Source organism: Salmo trutta, chromosome 2, assembly GCF_901001165.1.
Source record: "Salmo trutta chromosome 2, fSalTru1.1, whole genome shotgun sequence".
NCBI lineage: Eukaryota > Metazoa > Chordata > Actinopteri > Salmoniformes > Salmonidae > Salmo > Salmo trutta.
Genome location: NC_042958.1, coordinates 7,388,889 through 7,404,267, shown reverse-complemented (window position 1 = coordinate 7,404,267; position 15,379 = coordinate 7,388,889). Strand labels below are relative to the sequence as shown.

Genomic DNA, 15,379 nt, shown 5'->3' with positions numbered 1-15,379 from the left:
TTCAAAAGCACAATCTGATGATTGGACCACAAGCTCCATCCTGGGTTGGAGCCTATTTTGCCATTCCCACTGCCTTCAAGCAGCACAGCCTTCCTCAAGTCATCTTCCTCTGGATGCTAGCAAGACTGTGGATGTCTCTGCTATCCCCACAGAATACCATGACCTCCTGGAGGTGTCAGTAAGGCACGTGCTACTTCCTTTCCTCCGCACCATCCTTATGATTGTGCCTTTGATCTTCTCCCAGGAACTACATCACCTCAGGGTCGATTGTATTCTCTGTCTGGACCAGAGACCAAAGCAATGGAGGAGTACATAGAGGAGTCTCTGGCCACGGGGGCCGTCATGCATGTGTTTTTCTTTGTGGAGAAGAAGGACAAGACCCTGTGTCCGTGCATTGACTACCGAGGACTTAATGACATTACTGTCAAGACTCGTTACCCCCTACCTCTCCTCAGCGTTTGAACCTCTCCAGGGGGCCACCATATTTTCCAAGTTGGGCCTTCGAAATGCCTACCACCTGGTTCGGATACGCGAGGGGGATGAGTGGAAGACAGCCTTCAACACAGCCAGTGGACATTATGAGTACCAGGTCATGCCATTTGGACTCACCAAAGCCCTCGCTGTTTTCCAGGCTTTGGTCAATGTGCTTTGGGACATGCTAAACCGATTTTGTGTTCGTGTACCTTTTTTCCCCGATCTGCACAAGAACATGTTCCTCATGTCAGACAGGTCCTTCAGCGCCTCCTGGACAACCAACTGTTCGTGAAAGCAAAGAAGTGTGAGTTCCACCACTCTAATCACCTTTCTGGGATATGTCATTGCTGAGGGCAATTGTCAGATGGATCCTGGAAAGGTGAAAGCAGTGGTGGATTGGCCTCAACCAACATCCAGTGTGCAGTTGCAACGGTTTCTTGGGTTTGCAAACTTCTACCGCCGTTTCATTCGAGACTACAGCACCCTGGCGGCTCCCCTACAGGCACTCACCTCTCCCAAGGTACCGTTCAAATGGTCTCCAGCTGTCGACAAAGCCTTTGTGGACCTGAAGCATCGGTTCACAACAGCACCCATCCTCATCCATCCGGACCCCTCGTGTCAATTTGTGGCAGAAGTGGATGCTTCAGATGTTGGAGTAGGGGCCATCCTGTCCTAGCAATCTGCCCAGGACCAGAAGCTTCATCCCTGTGCCTTCCTGTCCCATCGTCTCAATCCTACTGAAAGGAACTACGATGTTGGCAACCGAGAAGGAGCAGAACAGCCATTTCTGGTCTGGACCGACCATAAAAACCTGGAATATCTCCGTACAGCCAAGCGCCTCAACTGCAGGCAGGCCCAGTGGGCCCTCCTGTTCACCAGATTTACCTTCACCATCTCCTACCACCCAGGGTCAAAGAATGTGAGGCCTGACGCCGTCCCACCTATACAGTTCCTCTGCCACAACCTCGACCTCTGAAACCATTCTCCCTACCTCATGCCTTGCTGACACTGTGGATTGGGGTATTGAGAATCTGGTTCGTGAGGCGCAACGCTCCCAGCCTGGACCTGAAGGGGGCCCGGCTAACCGGTTGTTTGTCCCTAATCCAGTCCGGTCCTGGAATGGGCTCATTCCTCCAGGCTGACCTGTCATTCAGGGTCCTGTCGTACACTAGCCTTCCTCCGACAATGTTTCTGGTGGCCCACAATGGTCCCTGACGTCTCTGTCTTCGTCGCCGCATGCAAAGTGTGTGCTCCGAACAAGACTCCACGGCAAGCGCCTTCTGGCTTCCTTCAGTCACTACCGGTCCCTCGTCGTTCCTAGTCTCATATCTCTGGACTTTGTCACTGGGCTCCCTCTGTCTGATGGCAACACTGTCATTCTGACGGTGTTTGAACGCTTCTCCAAGGCCGCCCATTTCATCCCTCTCCCCAAACTACCTTCTGCCAAGGAGATGGCCCAGCTTATGGTGCAGCATGTCTTCTGGATCCATGGACTCCCGGTAGACATGGTCTCCGATCGGGGTCCTCAGTTCTCGACTCAGTTCTGGAAGGCATTCTGCACCCTTATTGGTTCGTCGGCCAGTCTGTCATTGGGATTCCATCCCCAAACTAACAGTCAGTCGGAGCGAGCCAACCAAGACCTGGAGACCACCTTAAGGTGTCTGATCTGAACCCCACTACCTGGAGCCGTCAACTGGTCTGGGTGGAGTATGCCCGGAACACCCTTCCCAGTTCTGCCACGGGACTCTCCCCTTTCGAGTTCTCCATGGGGTATCAGCCTCCACTCATCCTGGAACAAGAGCAGGAGGTCAGCGTACACCTCGGCCCAGATGTTTGTCCACCGCTGTCAATGTACCTGGAGAAGAGCCAGGGTGGCTATTCTCAAGACCAACTCCAGGTATCGTCGACAAGCGGACCGTCACCGGACCCCAGCTCCCCGCTACCGCATTGGGCAGAGGGTAATGCTTTCCACTCCGGATCTGCCCCTTCGGGTAGAGTCCCGCAAGCTGTCTCCCCAGTTCATTGGTCCTTTTCCCATCTCCAGAGTCCTGAGTTCCACTGCTGTCCATCTTGTGTTACCCCGTACCCTCCGTATTCACCCTACCTTCCATGTGTCTAGGACTAAGCCGTGTCTCACTGTCCTTTTTCTTCTGTCACCAGCCCCCCCCCCCCCCCCGCCCCGGGTTATTAGTGACCAGCCAGCGTATACGGTGAGACGCCTCCTGAAGGTTCGACCACTGGGCAGGGGTTTCCAGTACCTGATTGACTGGGAGGGTTATGGCCTGGAGGAGAGGGGCTGGGTCCCTGCTAAAGACATCTTGGACCCGGCCCTCATCGTCGATTTCCACCGCCGATACCCCAGTCAGCCAGGTATGCGCCCAGGTAGGACGGGGGGGGGGGGGGGTGTACTGTCACGCCCTGATCTGTTTCACCTGTTCCTGTGATTGTCTCCACCCCCTCCAGGTGTCGCTTACTTTCCCCTGTGTTTTCTGGCACTGTGCCAGTTTGTCTTGTATGTTTAGTCAAGTCAACCACCGTTCTCCTTTTTCTAATCCTCCCGGTTTTGACCCTTGCCTGTTTCTGGACTTTGTACCCGCCTGCCTGACCATTCTACCTGCCTTGACCACGAGCCTGTCTGCCACTCTGTACCTCCTGGTTTTGACCTATTTGCCTGTCCACAACCATTCTCTCGCCTACCCCTTTGGATTATTAAACATTGTAAGACTCCAACCATCTGCCTCCTGTGTCTGCATCTGGGTCTCGCCTTGTGCCTTGATAAACACAACATGGTAGAAACACCACATGCCAACATGGCAGCAGCACAACATGGTAGCAGGGCAAAACATGGTACAAACCGTATTGGGCACAGACAACAGCACAAAGGGTAAGAAGATAGAGACAATAATACATCACGCAAAATAGCCACAACTGTCAGTAAGAGTGTCCATGATTAAGTCTTTAAATGAAGAGATGGAGCTAAAACTGTCTCCCCTATGAGAAGTAACTAGGCTACTGATAAGGGCTTTATTGGAGGTCCGTGGCAGAGAGGGGTTTATAATCAGTGTTACTTAATACACATTTCTGGGTTGTTCCATTAATAGAGTACATTTTGCGTCCCTTTGATATTTTAAGTAGACATTGTGCACCAATATTCAATTTAAATGCCTGTTATAGTAAATAAACTGCCCTTTAATATTGAACACATGGAAAATGTTATCTTTAAAAAAAAAAAAATGTTTATATGAATAGTCTTGCTAACGTGCCAAAACACAGCATTTCGATATTTCCCTTGTCATGTTTTTCCGACTTCTAGGAAGATTTTAATCCAGATAATCCCAAAATGTCTTCAAGTTCACTGTCACTGTACAGCCCTAGTATCTTTGTCAAAGTCATTTATTTATTTCATCTGATTAGTGATTAATTTACATCTGTCCCTCATTTTTAAGGTCAACCCTGTTTCATGAACTGTTCTGTCGTTCTAATATGGTGAAACTATTCATTTTTTTATTAGAAAGAAACATGAACATATAATTGCCAAATCAAAGTGAAAAAGCAGGTGAGCTGGTTCTACTCTTTTTTACATTTTTTATGATTTTGAAGCTCGCATTCAATTACCCCTTCCTGTTGCACATGACAAGCTTATATTCCCCCTGTCACAACGGGATTTATGGCTGATTTAAGATGACAACCTCAAGCCTGTTACGGTCAACCCTGTTACTTTATTGGCCCTTTATTGGCACTTACTATATTAAAACATTTTAGACAACTTGATGTGATGACATGCTCTTTATGAAGTTGAACATGTGCTCTTTATGGCAGAATGTTAAAATGAGTTGAAATTAATAGTTGTCTGACCAAGTTACACTACCCAAAATGTACTCTATTCATGGAACGACCCTATTTTAGAGTCGTTCTGTTGGCTGTACTGGATGCCTGCAACACTATAATAGATAATATTAGGCGCTTAAATTTGTCCTATTTGGATATCCCACTCTCCCTGAGACACCTTCAAGGAGTGGGGTCATGGATCAACAATTATTGACTACCCTGGAGCAGCTAGAGATAACTGCCTTGCTCAAGGGCACATTGGCAGATTTTTCACCTAGTCAGGTCTGGAATTTGAACCAGCAACCTTTTTGTTACTGGCACAATGCTCTTAACCACTAGGCCAACTGCCACCCAATGTGCCCACAATCATGTTTGAATATATCCACTGACATTACTGCGGTTTGCACAGGTCATTGCTTAAACAAGTGGATGATTCATTGGCAGCTAAATATTCAGATTACGATTGTCAATTAAATAATTTGAGTAATCAGACAAAACAATTAGATTGATTTGCAGTAAGTTTGGATAACTCAAATGGATCTTATCAATTGTGGCTGATTTCAAACTGAGATGTTGAACCAATTTAACATGTACATTACTACATTACTTAAGTAGATAAATGAAATCAATGACATGTATCATGAAGTTGCTGAGCCCTGTTAATGTGCTTGGGTGGCTCTAAACCATTTTTCACTTTGCATCACTTTGCATCCAATATGAGTTTTTTTGCTGAAAGTGGAACAACTGCAGGTCAAAGCACCCTTCATGATGCAAGCACTCACACCACAGTGTTGCCATGAGCAGCAAAAAATGACCTAAATATAGCCACACCATTGTTTCAATATTAGACACATGTTGTCCAGTTTAGTACATCTTAGGAGTCTTACACGCTAGCAAGGTTCATACAAATCTGTGCTGTTGCAAACTTAATGCTACATAAAAGCATACACTTACATAAAAAAGGGGATTCTATAGAACCTTTTGGTCTATTCAAATTTGATAAACTATAAATTTGATAAACTATAGCTAGACTAGATAGATAAAGAATTTGAGCACTGTTTGTAAGCTAGCTAGCTAACTAGCTAGACGGGTCAAAGCTAGGCTTCTTTAATTAGCCACTTTACAAGCTAGCTCTTACAAATAAACACGATTTTGTATTATGGAATATGCCAAATAGAGCTGACTATGGCTACTAGCTAATTGTTACTTTTATTTCAATATTTCAGTGTGGAGTCAGATGAGGGGACTATGTTTCATGAAGCTATTACAAGACTGTTGTTGACCTCTGTTGAATGCACTTGATGGGCAGTGGGCTGACTGAGAGGAAGTATTTATCTAAATTATTTATATATATTTGTCTTGGTGATTCAATAGGCTAGTTAATCATTACATGGCTTTTGACACACTATGTTTTTCTCAGTCTGGCAGTAACCCATCAGAGGCAGAGGATCTCTTTCGGCTCTCTACTCTATGTAAATTGTTCTTCTAAATCATAATGATTATATGTCTGCATTGCAATTTATCTTTATTTTGGCAGATTAACTCATGCTTATTTCTGTAGATGAACTCATGTTTTTGCTCCTTTTTTCTTGTTCTCCAGACCCAGCAGGCAACTGTACTGTTCCATAAAGCCACAGAGTTGGTACCAAGATTAACGTTGGTCATCATTCAAGCAAACAGATTCCAACCTGGCCACCAGTGCATATTTCCAAACTATGTTTGCATATAATGACAATAAAATGTCAAAACATTGCTGGTATTATTTGGTCCGTTAATGTTTATTATATTATATTCTTGGCTAAAAAAATATGACTATTTATTAGTAGTAGCCATAATTCATAAATGGCACCATACAGGGTTCTATATGGAACCAATTTTGGTTCAGTGAAGAAGAAGCCTTGGGATTGTAATCATAGAACCCTATAAAAGGGTTCTATACAGAACTTTTACGGGTTCCATATATGAAGCAAGTTTATATAAGGACAACAATTTTTTCTAAGTGTATAATATGCCATTTGTTTCGGGTTTTTTTGTCAAGATTCAACAGTTCATCAACGTTGGTCAAAATTACTAGAATGTAACATAAAATATCAATAATAGGATTGACTTTCCCTCAAAAAGCAATATTACTACTTAGAGAAGCAGAGTTGATCAACCCTTCATGGCTGTTTCAAGCTCTCTGAGCAGAGAGCAACTTTTAATCTGTACAAAGGCTTGTAATTGATCTGCGTAGGGCAGCAATTAGGCTACTTGAATTACGTTGTTTCAGGTGATGGAATCTTCAAGTGAGAAAGCCCCTTTGACCAAGATTGGCCCAGCTTGCACACTGTAGTCTTTGTAATCATGGTTTCTTTGCTAATTGAGTGCCCAACCTCATGTCATGTGCACTTGCACACTGGGAGCTACAGTTTAGTATTCTGTCTTCTGAGTTATTAGGCTATCCATGGTTATTATGAATTCAATCAAAATTGGAAACCAGAAAGCATTCTGGATAAAACAAATTATATATCAGATTTTCATTGATGAGACCTACTTAGTCATATGACATCAGACAGACATAAACTGACCATGAGCATATCTCTCAAAATGACAGAAGCAGTATTTCCATCTATAGGACACACTCAGAACTGCAGTTAGGTAATACTTTCTCTGCTATTAGTCATACATAAATGCTTTAAAATTCACAAAAAAGTGACGTTCGCTGATGAAGATTATCTCATAGAACAAAACCTGTGTTTACCCCGTACGCATCATTGGGCCACACTTTGGTACGCTACGGTCCCATAATCAAACTACAAATCCCACGATGCTCTAGCTTAATCTTCTAAACAGGAAATTACGTCTCTGTGAGAAGGGTTCAGTTACTTTCATTTTCACTTTTTGAGCTGACTAACGGGTGACTATTTTCAGCGTTGTGCACTATCAGACATTTAGGGAAATCCGTGCATTCTGTGAACTACTTAGTTGCTTTCTATTTTTGCATTGCAAAAGGTCATTTTTGCATTGCAAAAGGTCATTTTTGCATATCAAGTAAATAAATTCCCATCACAAGATGACTTCCATAGACATTCGCCCGGAGTCGAAGAAACAGGTAAATTTGTCATTTTGTTTTCGAATTTTGTCTAATATAATCATTTGACTATAGAATATCAATATAATTTGTGTCAGATAACTCTTAAACTCAGCAGCCCTGTTCATCTTCAAGGCGTTTTGATATTTAGACCAACAATAGGGCCATGTGAGTTCACATCACAGCCTTGTGTGTGTGTGTGTGTGTGTGTGTGTGTGTGTGTGTGTGTGTGTGTGTGTGTGTGTACACGATGTTTGGTATGGCTAGATAAGACGGGTTACTTAGGCAAAGGGTGGGCATATAACGCAAACGTCTAGCAACCCAAAGGTTGCATGTTTGAATCTCATCACGGACCAATTTTTCATTTTAGCAACTTGTTTTTTTCTACTTTACAACTACTTAGCATGTTAGCTAACCCTTTAACCTTAACACCTAGCCTAGCTAACATTAGACACCCAGTCACCTAGCTAACGTTAGCCACAATAAACTATAATTCGTAACATATCATAGGAAATGGATGATGGACATCCACAAATTAATACATACCATACGAAACGTAACATTTTCACGCTGATTGGAGTGTCCGAATTTAAATTAAGGTGAACCTGACCCACAGTCCAGGTGAAGGTAACAGTCCAAACATTATAGAGATACTGGGAGTTGGGTTTTCTGCTGTGAATTCTAAACCTTTTTTCTGTGTTTGGTTTCAATTTCCTAGGTTGATGATTTCTGCACTCAGCTCACTAAAGAGGTAGGCCCCTAGTGGTGCACGTCTACTTGAATAATAACTGAATGACCACATTTGAGATGTTAATCATAACTGTGTCCAAAATTGGTAACTGGTGTATTACAGGCAGAGACCCTGGTCACATCATTCTTCCCTCAGAAGATTGCAGAGATGGACATGCTGTTGAAGGTGAGGCTGTGGAAAAACACAAGCACACCTTTCAATCTTAGTCCAAATACCTTGATGCAAAGCTATTGTACATAAGTATGCAAATATAATCTATATTTTTGTTTATGTGAAATGGTCCCCAGACATCCTTAAGCACTGAAGGCCTGGCAGCTCTGAAGGCCCCTCTGGACATCCCAATACCAGACCCGGCTAAAGAAGAGGCTAAGCAAAAGAAGAAAGAGGAGGTACAGACGTTTCACCCAATTCAGCGTTCTATCATGATTAACCCCTTGGATTACAATGGAATCACTTAAAGTAGTATCGACCATGCATACACACATGAAGGAATCATGCAAAATCCTTTGCCCGCCCCTCTTCTCACTTGTTTTGCAGAAAGAGGCAAAGGAAGGGAAGAAAGACAAGGACAGCGAGAAAGAAGATGAAGATGCAGGTAGTTAAGACACAATGCCATCGATTTACAACTGCGGTTAGCTGTCAAATTGCTTCCACTAATCTTAACCTTAACCATTAGAGAGGACACACAAATAGAATCTTAGACCAGTGCGTTGGTATAACTTCATCCTACTCTTGGGTTTATCTCATGGTGTTTCTCTCCCTAAGGGCCTCCCTGTGGTCCGATCCCCTGCAACGAGAGAGTGGAAAGTCTTCTGAAGGAGATCAAGCCTCAGATCCAGCTATTGAAGGAGAAACTCAACACAGTCAGTCAGCCCTTTGTCCCTCTGTTAGTCTCTGTGTGATTTTACATCTCAAATTCACTAGCACATCATTTCCTATATAGGTGAGAAGTGTCTAGAGAAATACATACATACTCTGATCTCTTACTCTGGCAGGTGTCAATGTGGGTGCAACTTCAGATTCCCAAAATTGAAGATGGGAACAACTTTGGGGTGGCTGTACAGGTCAGACTTTCTGATCTTAATAAAACGATGATTGTCATATCAGTCGTACCTTGATAATACTGTTGGTAGTTCCTACGCTGATAATGTTGTTCCACAGGAAAAAGTGTTTGAATTGTTGACCAACACTCGCACAAAGATCGAGGAATTCCAGACACAAATCTCAAAGTAAGAGGCCTTAACCAAAAGATCACTGTTTACATTCATATCTAATTAGTTATGTAGTTGTTGTGTTAATGTGACTAACAAACACCTTCATTATCTCTGATGTGTTGTCAGGTACTACAGTGAGAGAGGGGATGCTGTTGCCAAGGCCTCAAAACAACCTCATGTGGTTAGTATCCGTGTGTGTGATCACTTTCATTTGTGTGTGTGTGTGTGCGTTGACCATATTTTGTGTAACTTTACCTCCAGGGAGACTACAGGCAGTTGGTGCATGAGCTGGACCAGTACCAGTACTGTGAGCTGCGCATTGTGGTTCTGGAGATCCGCAACACCTATGTAAGCTAAGACGCCTCATGTATCATACCTCTTTGTCCTTCATTAGATGTGCTCAGCACCCCCATAATTTAACCCCCAAGTTAAATAACCTTTCCCAGTGTGAACAAGTATTCACCTCGACTTGAAGAGTTGTGAATGGAAACAAAAAAAACCTGTTACCGAGCGAACAAATTGATTGAGTTTATAATTACCAATGCCTCTCCTGCTCCTCACATTGTACTTACCTACCTGTCTTCCTCTGTTTGATGCCCTTGTTGTCAAAAAAGGGTTGTTGTAGGTGGTGATGATGATGAATGTGTATGTTTGACGGGTCTATCGCGGTGCATTTTCTTGACGTAATGCAAATATCTGTGTGAAACAGACAATAAATAAAATATCTATCTTATCCAATCTAATGATGAAAGGCTTTCAGTGATGTAATTACCGTACTATTTCTGTCACCCATTCACCAGGCCTTGCTGTTTGACATCATCAACAAGAACTATGACAAGATCAAGAAGCCCAGAGGAGACTGCAAGGCCCTCATCTACTGATCACTTGACTCTTGTGTACATCCACTGGAGACGGCAATATAGCGACACACTCTTACTCACCCATTCACATGTTATGATACAAATCGTGTAGTGTGACATGTTAAAACGCTTGTTGGGTAACTGAATACCTTCAGACACAGTGCATTTAAAAACGTTTTCATTTTCATAACAAAAAAACTGCTGTATTACAGTCAGTGTATTCAGATTTCAAAATAAAGTAGCGATAACTAGCATAACATCAAGTGAGTATTTTTTTTTTAATGTTTCATGGTGAGATTTGAAAGAATTTCAATAGTTTGCTTATGAAAGTTTGACTTTCTCAATTCTGTGACAATGTACATAATCTTCCTGTTATTATCCAATTCGATGTTCTTGATGTTAGGAGTTATCACATTGAATATAAAGCAAATGAAAATGTAACTATTTTAGTTTTTATAAAATATCAAGCAGAGCCCTTTTTGCTGTTGAGTCATATCCATTCTTATTTTGATCTGGGGTGCAAATAATATTTTAGCCAAAGACATCAATACTTTGGCCACACGTCATGAACACCCCTTTCACTGTACGGCTCTCTCTGAGTTGTGATGAGAAGTCCCTCTCCAGGCCACCCAGGACAGCACCAGCTGGGCTGCAGGCGATACCAACCCTGATACAGTCCCCTCCAGCCCAAACACCCTAGAGCTCCCCCCAGAAGCTGGGAGGGGAACTGCGGGAAGTAAGCCAGCAGACAGAGCAACAGAAACAGCCACAGACCCAGTAAGGAGACGCAGAGCAGGAAGAGCAGGCGCAGCGGGGGCCCCGAGGGCCCTCCCAGGGCTAGGTAGGGCCCCAATACTGCAGTCTCCTCGGCCAGGAGCAGGCAGCAGAGGCAGAGGAGGAGAGTGTCCTCCGAGACCTCCCAGCCCTGCCACAGCATGCCCGCTTTCAGGCAGGAGGCCTTGCGCTCGCCCTCATGGAGCAGGAGTAAGGACTGCCCTGGGACACTGGCTCCCTGGCCAAGGTTCAGGCCCCCAACCAGGGTAGCAGGCATGGGCTCGTAGCAGCTGCCTGCCATGTTCTCCAGCAGAGTCAGGAGACTGCGAGAGCCCCACCGCAGTGCTCCCACGGTGGCTATCCGTGAGAGATGGCGAATGGAGAGAGAGAGGGATCGACGGATGGAGAAGGAGAGGACAAAGACGAAGGAGCCAGTGAAAACACAGGTCCAGCCCCAGCCTGATCGCAGGAACATCCTGAAAGAGAATCCAAAGCAAAGGTATCCAGTATAAATGTAAGATGGCTAAATGGCTCAGGACCAGGGGTGGATTGGCCATCTGGCAATTCTGGCAAATGCCAGATGGCTGGACAATTTTTGGTTGTTGGGTGGACTGGTCAAAATTGACACACAAAAATATTTTTATATGGAGAAAGGTTATGTGGCCCATGGGCCATTTTTTTGGTTTGTATATTTTTTTGCAAATTTTCTCTGTTATACTAATCTATAATGAGCCTTTGGTTGCTCAGTGGGAAACGGCCGGCCCCCCTACCAAGATGGTCTGACCCGGTTTTCTCAACTCACATTCAAAGGCGGAATCATCTAAAACCATGATTTGGTCATACAGTAAAGTGCAACATCCTGATGATTCCTCTAATGAAAGTGTCTGCTCTGTGCTTGTGTCCTCGCTCGGGCCTGCTCCTGTGATGAGCAAGTCACTCTCCTCTCCCCCCATGAGCTCAACAGAAACATTTGTTATGATCATTTCAAAATGCAATTGAGGGGAAAAACACAGCTTTGGAAGCTTCATCCTTTTGTCCTTGTCGAAGAGAGGAGGGTCTCAGATTTCTGTGGCTATACTTTTTATTTCTCAACTCTCAATATTGATCTCAATAGCAACTATTTTTCAACCAAGATATTTCATTTGGCTTTGAGATATGGAGCATCATGCATGCGAGGGCACAGGCCTGCCTATTGGTCTCATGGGTAATAGCCCACAACTGCTAGTTCTTTTTAGGAGATTACATTTACTGTTTGATGAATACATGGCTACTAGCAATGGGTATTATACTCAGTTAGCGATCTAGTTAATGTGCTTTGAGTTTCCACTTTTTCAGGTGTTGAACCCCAAATGAATTTGCCTATGATAATTAGTGCACATAAAGATGTAATTCATCTCTATTGAAAAAATTTATAAAATGTGAATCTATAGTCTAATTGTCAACCGAAAATTCACAACTATCACTGGATTAGGTTAGTGACTGCACATCAAAATATCTTTAATCATGCATTTCTGCTTGGACATGCTCGATGAAATACCTCAGTATTATACTTCTTAATTAATGACTTCATGATGAATTGGGTCAGACCAAGTCATGGGCTGGTGCCACCAACTGTAAAAGTTAAGTGACACGAGGGGAAAATGTTAGTCTGGAGTCCTGTAATAGTAATGAACACTTAGGGTAGGTGTTGATTCAGGGAAACACATATGACAAGCACTAATTTGCATTATAAACTGGGTGGCTCGAGCCCTGAATGCTGATTTGCCATACACTGATATACCACAGCTGTCAGCCAAACATTTATTTTTACTTGTCTAATTACGTTGGTAACCAGTTTATAACAGCAATAAGGCACCTTAGGGTTCGTGCTATATGGCCAATATACCGCGGTGCACACAGTGATGTGCCAGGGCCAAATTCTTGTACCAGTCCGCGCCTGCTTGGGACAGAACTAGGTGGTATGGACATTGGGAGAATATTATGTGTGAAATCAGGAAAACATTAACACATTCATTATCACAAACCAACAATAACAGAGCTTTGAAAAAACGGAACTTTTATCTACTCTCTCCAATATTCTATATCATGCTAATGCCCATTTCATCGACATGAATAGTGGCTTTCCTTAATACTGATGGGCGTTGTCAAAAAAAGACCTCACCTGTAGAGGTAGTGGTTCCTGTTTGCAAAGATGCTGTACTTGGACACCCACAGACTCAGGGCTGGTCCAAACAGAACCACGCCTGACAACAGGAGGTGAAAATGGCGTCTGAATACGGCACTGCCAAGTAGTCCAGCCCAAAGGTCTGTAACAACCACCAGAACAGAGTTTAGGACCATCATGGCAAGCTTCACCGGTCGGCTTTGGTCCTTAGCCATTCGTGTAGTTTCTCCCTTGTCATTTTCTATAGTTCTGTTTGATTTGTTTTTAATCTTTGGATCCATTGCTTTTATCCAACTTTCTAAAGAGTCACATCTTTCGATTCTAATGTTATCGTCCACTCTGTCATCGAGTGTGTACTGTATTTGTATCTGTCCAGTGCTGTGCTGTACACTCCTACCCTGTGTTCCTTTATCTCTGTGGCTGTCAGAGAGCACATGGTTTATACCCATTCGTTCTTTCCTACCCCTCCCCCCCGTCACTGCATTTTGAAAAAAGCCAGTCTCCTTTTTTGGCCAAAGTCCTCTCCACTAGGCCCTCCATTCACAGGCTCAGCTGTTGATGCCAAAGTATATTTCAGTCCATCACTGGCAACACTTGCCTCACTGAGCGTTCTCTAAAGGCCCATTCCACTACTTAACATCCCTTTATATGCTGCTCCATGTATCCTACCACTTAGCATCTGCCTGTCTTCATTCCGATATGAGCCCCTGAGGGTTTCTCACACAGATAGACGTACTAATAGCCGTGGAGGCTAGTCCCCAGACAGACAGCTCCCATCCTCTATCTGGGCTATTTGCTCACTCGCTCTCGGAGGGTGCCAAGGAATCCGACTAATTTTAGAGCATTATCAGCATTCCTGCCATTACAATACCCCCCCGGAACTCTGCTGTGGCTTTATGGCAGCTAATTGTCTGTTAGCTGCGGGGGGGCAACCCACTAATTTAAAGCTGTTGATTGGTTTCAATTTCTTTCTCCCTCTTGCTTCCTATTGCTCAAGCAGTGACTTTTATAGAAAACCCATCTGTAAAGCCCATTACTGCAGAGGTTGGACAGGTAGTCACAATTAATGTTGAGCAATCTTAACTTTTGCAGATATCTGGCAATTCCCTTCGTTGGATTTCTGATGACTGTATTTGCCAGGTTTTATGCACAATAAAACATTTTATTGTAAAACAATTTGCAGAGATTATATCAAGGTTGATGTTCAAAGCACACTCACACCCCCAAACCCTTTACTGTGTCTATAAGCCCAGTACACACCCAATCCCTTTACTGTGTCTTAAAGCCCAGCACACACCCAAACCCTTTACTGTGTCTTAAAGCCCAGCACACACCCAAACCCTTACTGTGTCTTAAAGCCCAGCACACACCCAAACCCTTTACTGTGTCTTAAAGCCCAGCACACACCCAAACCCTTTACTGTGTCTTAAAGCCCAGCACACACCCAAACCCTTTACTGTGTCTATAAGCCCAGCACACACCCAAACCCTTTACTGTCTCTTAAAGCCCAGAACACATCATTTAGATCTTAGATTGGAATTGTTTACATTGGACGACAACATTCACTGAGTGTACAAAACATCCTAATATTGGAGTTGCACCCCCCTTTGCCCTCAGAACAGACTCAATTTATCAGGGAATGGACTCTACAAGGTGTTAAAAACATTGCAAAGGGATGCTGGCCCATGTTGACTCCAATGCTTCCCACAGTTGGGTCAAGTTGTCTTGATGTCCTTTGGGTGGCGGACCATTCTTGATACACACAGGAAACTGTTGACCGTGGGAAAAACCCAGCAACGTTGCAGTGCCAAACCGGTGCACCTGGCACCTACTATCATACCCTGTTCAAAAGGCACGTTTGTCTTGCCCATTCACCCTTTGAATGGCACACATACACAATCCATGTCACAATGGTCTCGAGGCTTTTATTTTTTTTAAATCCTTCTTTAACCTGTCTCCTCCCCTTCATCTACACTGATTGAATTGGATTTAACAAGTGACATCAATAAAGGATCATAGCTTTAACCTGGATTCACCTGGTCAGTCTCATGGAAAGCACAGGTGTTCCTAATGTTTTGTACACTGTCTTCTTACCCCTGGACATTAATACCCTTACAATATACCTTATACTGAATTATCATCATTCTGTGATTTATGACATGGTTTTAGTCTACATATGCATTATTTGGGGGCTGCTTTTTCCTCTAAGCAACAAAAACACAATGTCGGCATGAGGCTTGTTAC

General features: G+C 43.7%; 2 protein-coding genes across 2 annotated transcripts; one reads left to right on the top strand and one right to left on the bottom strand.

The window, feature by feature from the left end:
• Positions 1–7,155: 7,155 nt before the first annotated feature.
• On the top strand, positions 7,156–10,635 carry LOC115149635 (proteasome activator complex subunit 1). The gene is made up of 11 exons (XM_029692585.1): positions 7,156–7,393; positions 8,091–8,123; positions 8,226–8,288; positions 8,411–8,512; positions 8,661–8,718; positions 8,889–8,986; positions 9,119–9,187; positions 9,285–9,352; positions 9,464–9,518; positions 9,599–9,685; positions 10,138–10,635. The coding sequence occupies exons 1-11, from the start codon at positions 7,355–7,357 to the stop codon at positions 10,216–10,218; spliced, it is 753 nt and encodes a 250-aa protein (XP_029548445.1). The 5' UTR covers positions 7,156–7,354; the 3' UTR covers positions 10,219–10,635.
• Positions 10,457–13,562, bottom strand: LOC115149626 (fat storage-inducing transmembrane protein 1). Its single transcript, XM_029692580.1, has 2 exons — positions 13,133–13,562; positions 10,457–11,447 (listed from the first exon to the last, which is right to left on the bottom strand). The coding sequence occupies exons 1-2, from the start codon at positions 13,414–13,416 to the stop codon at positions 10,742–10,744; spliced, it is 990 nt and encodes a 329-aa protein (XP_029548440.1). The 5' UTR covers positions 13,417–13,562; the 3' UTR covers positions 10,457–10,741.
• Between the last annotated feature and the right edge of the window lie 1,817 nt (positions 13,563–15,379).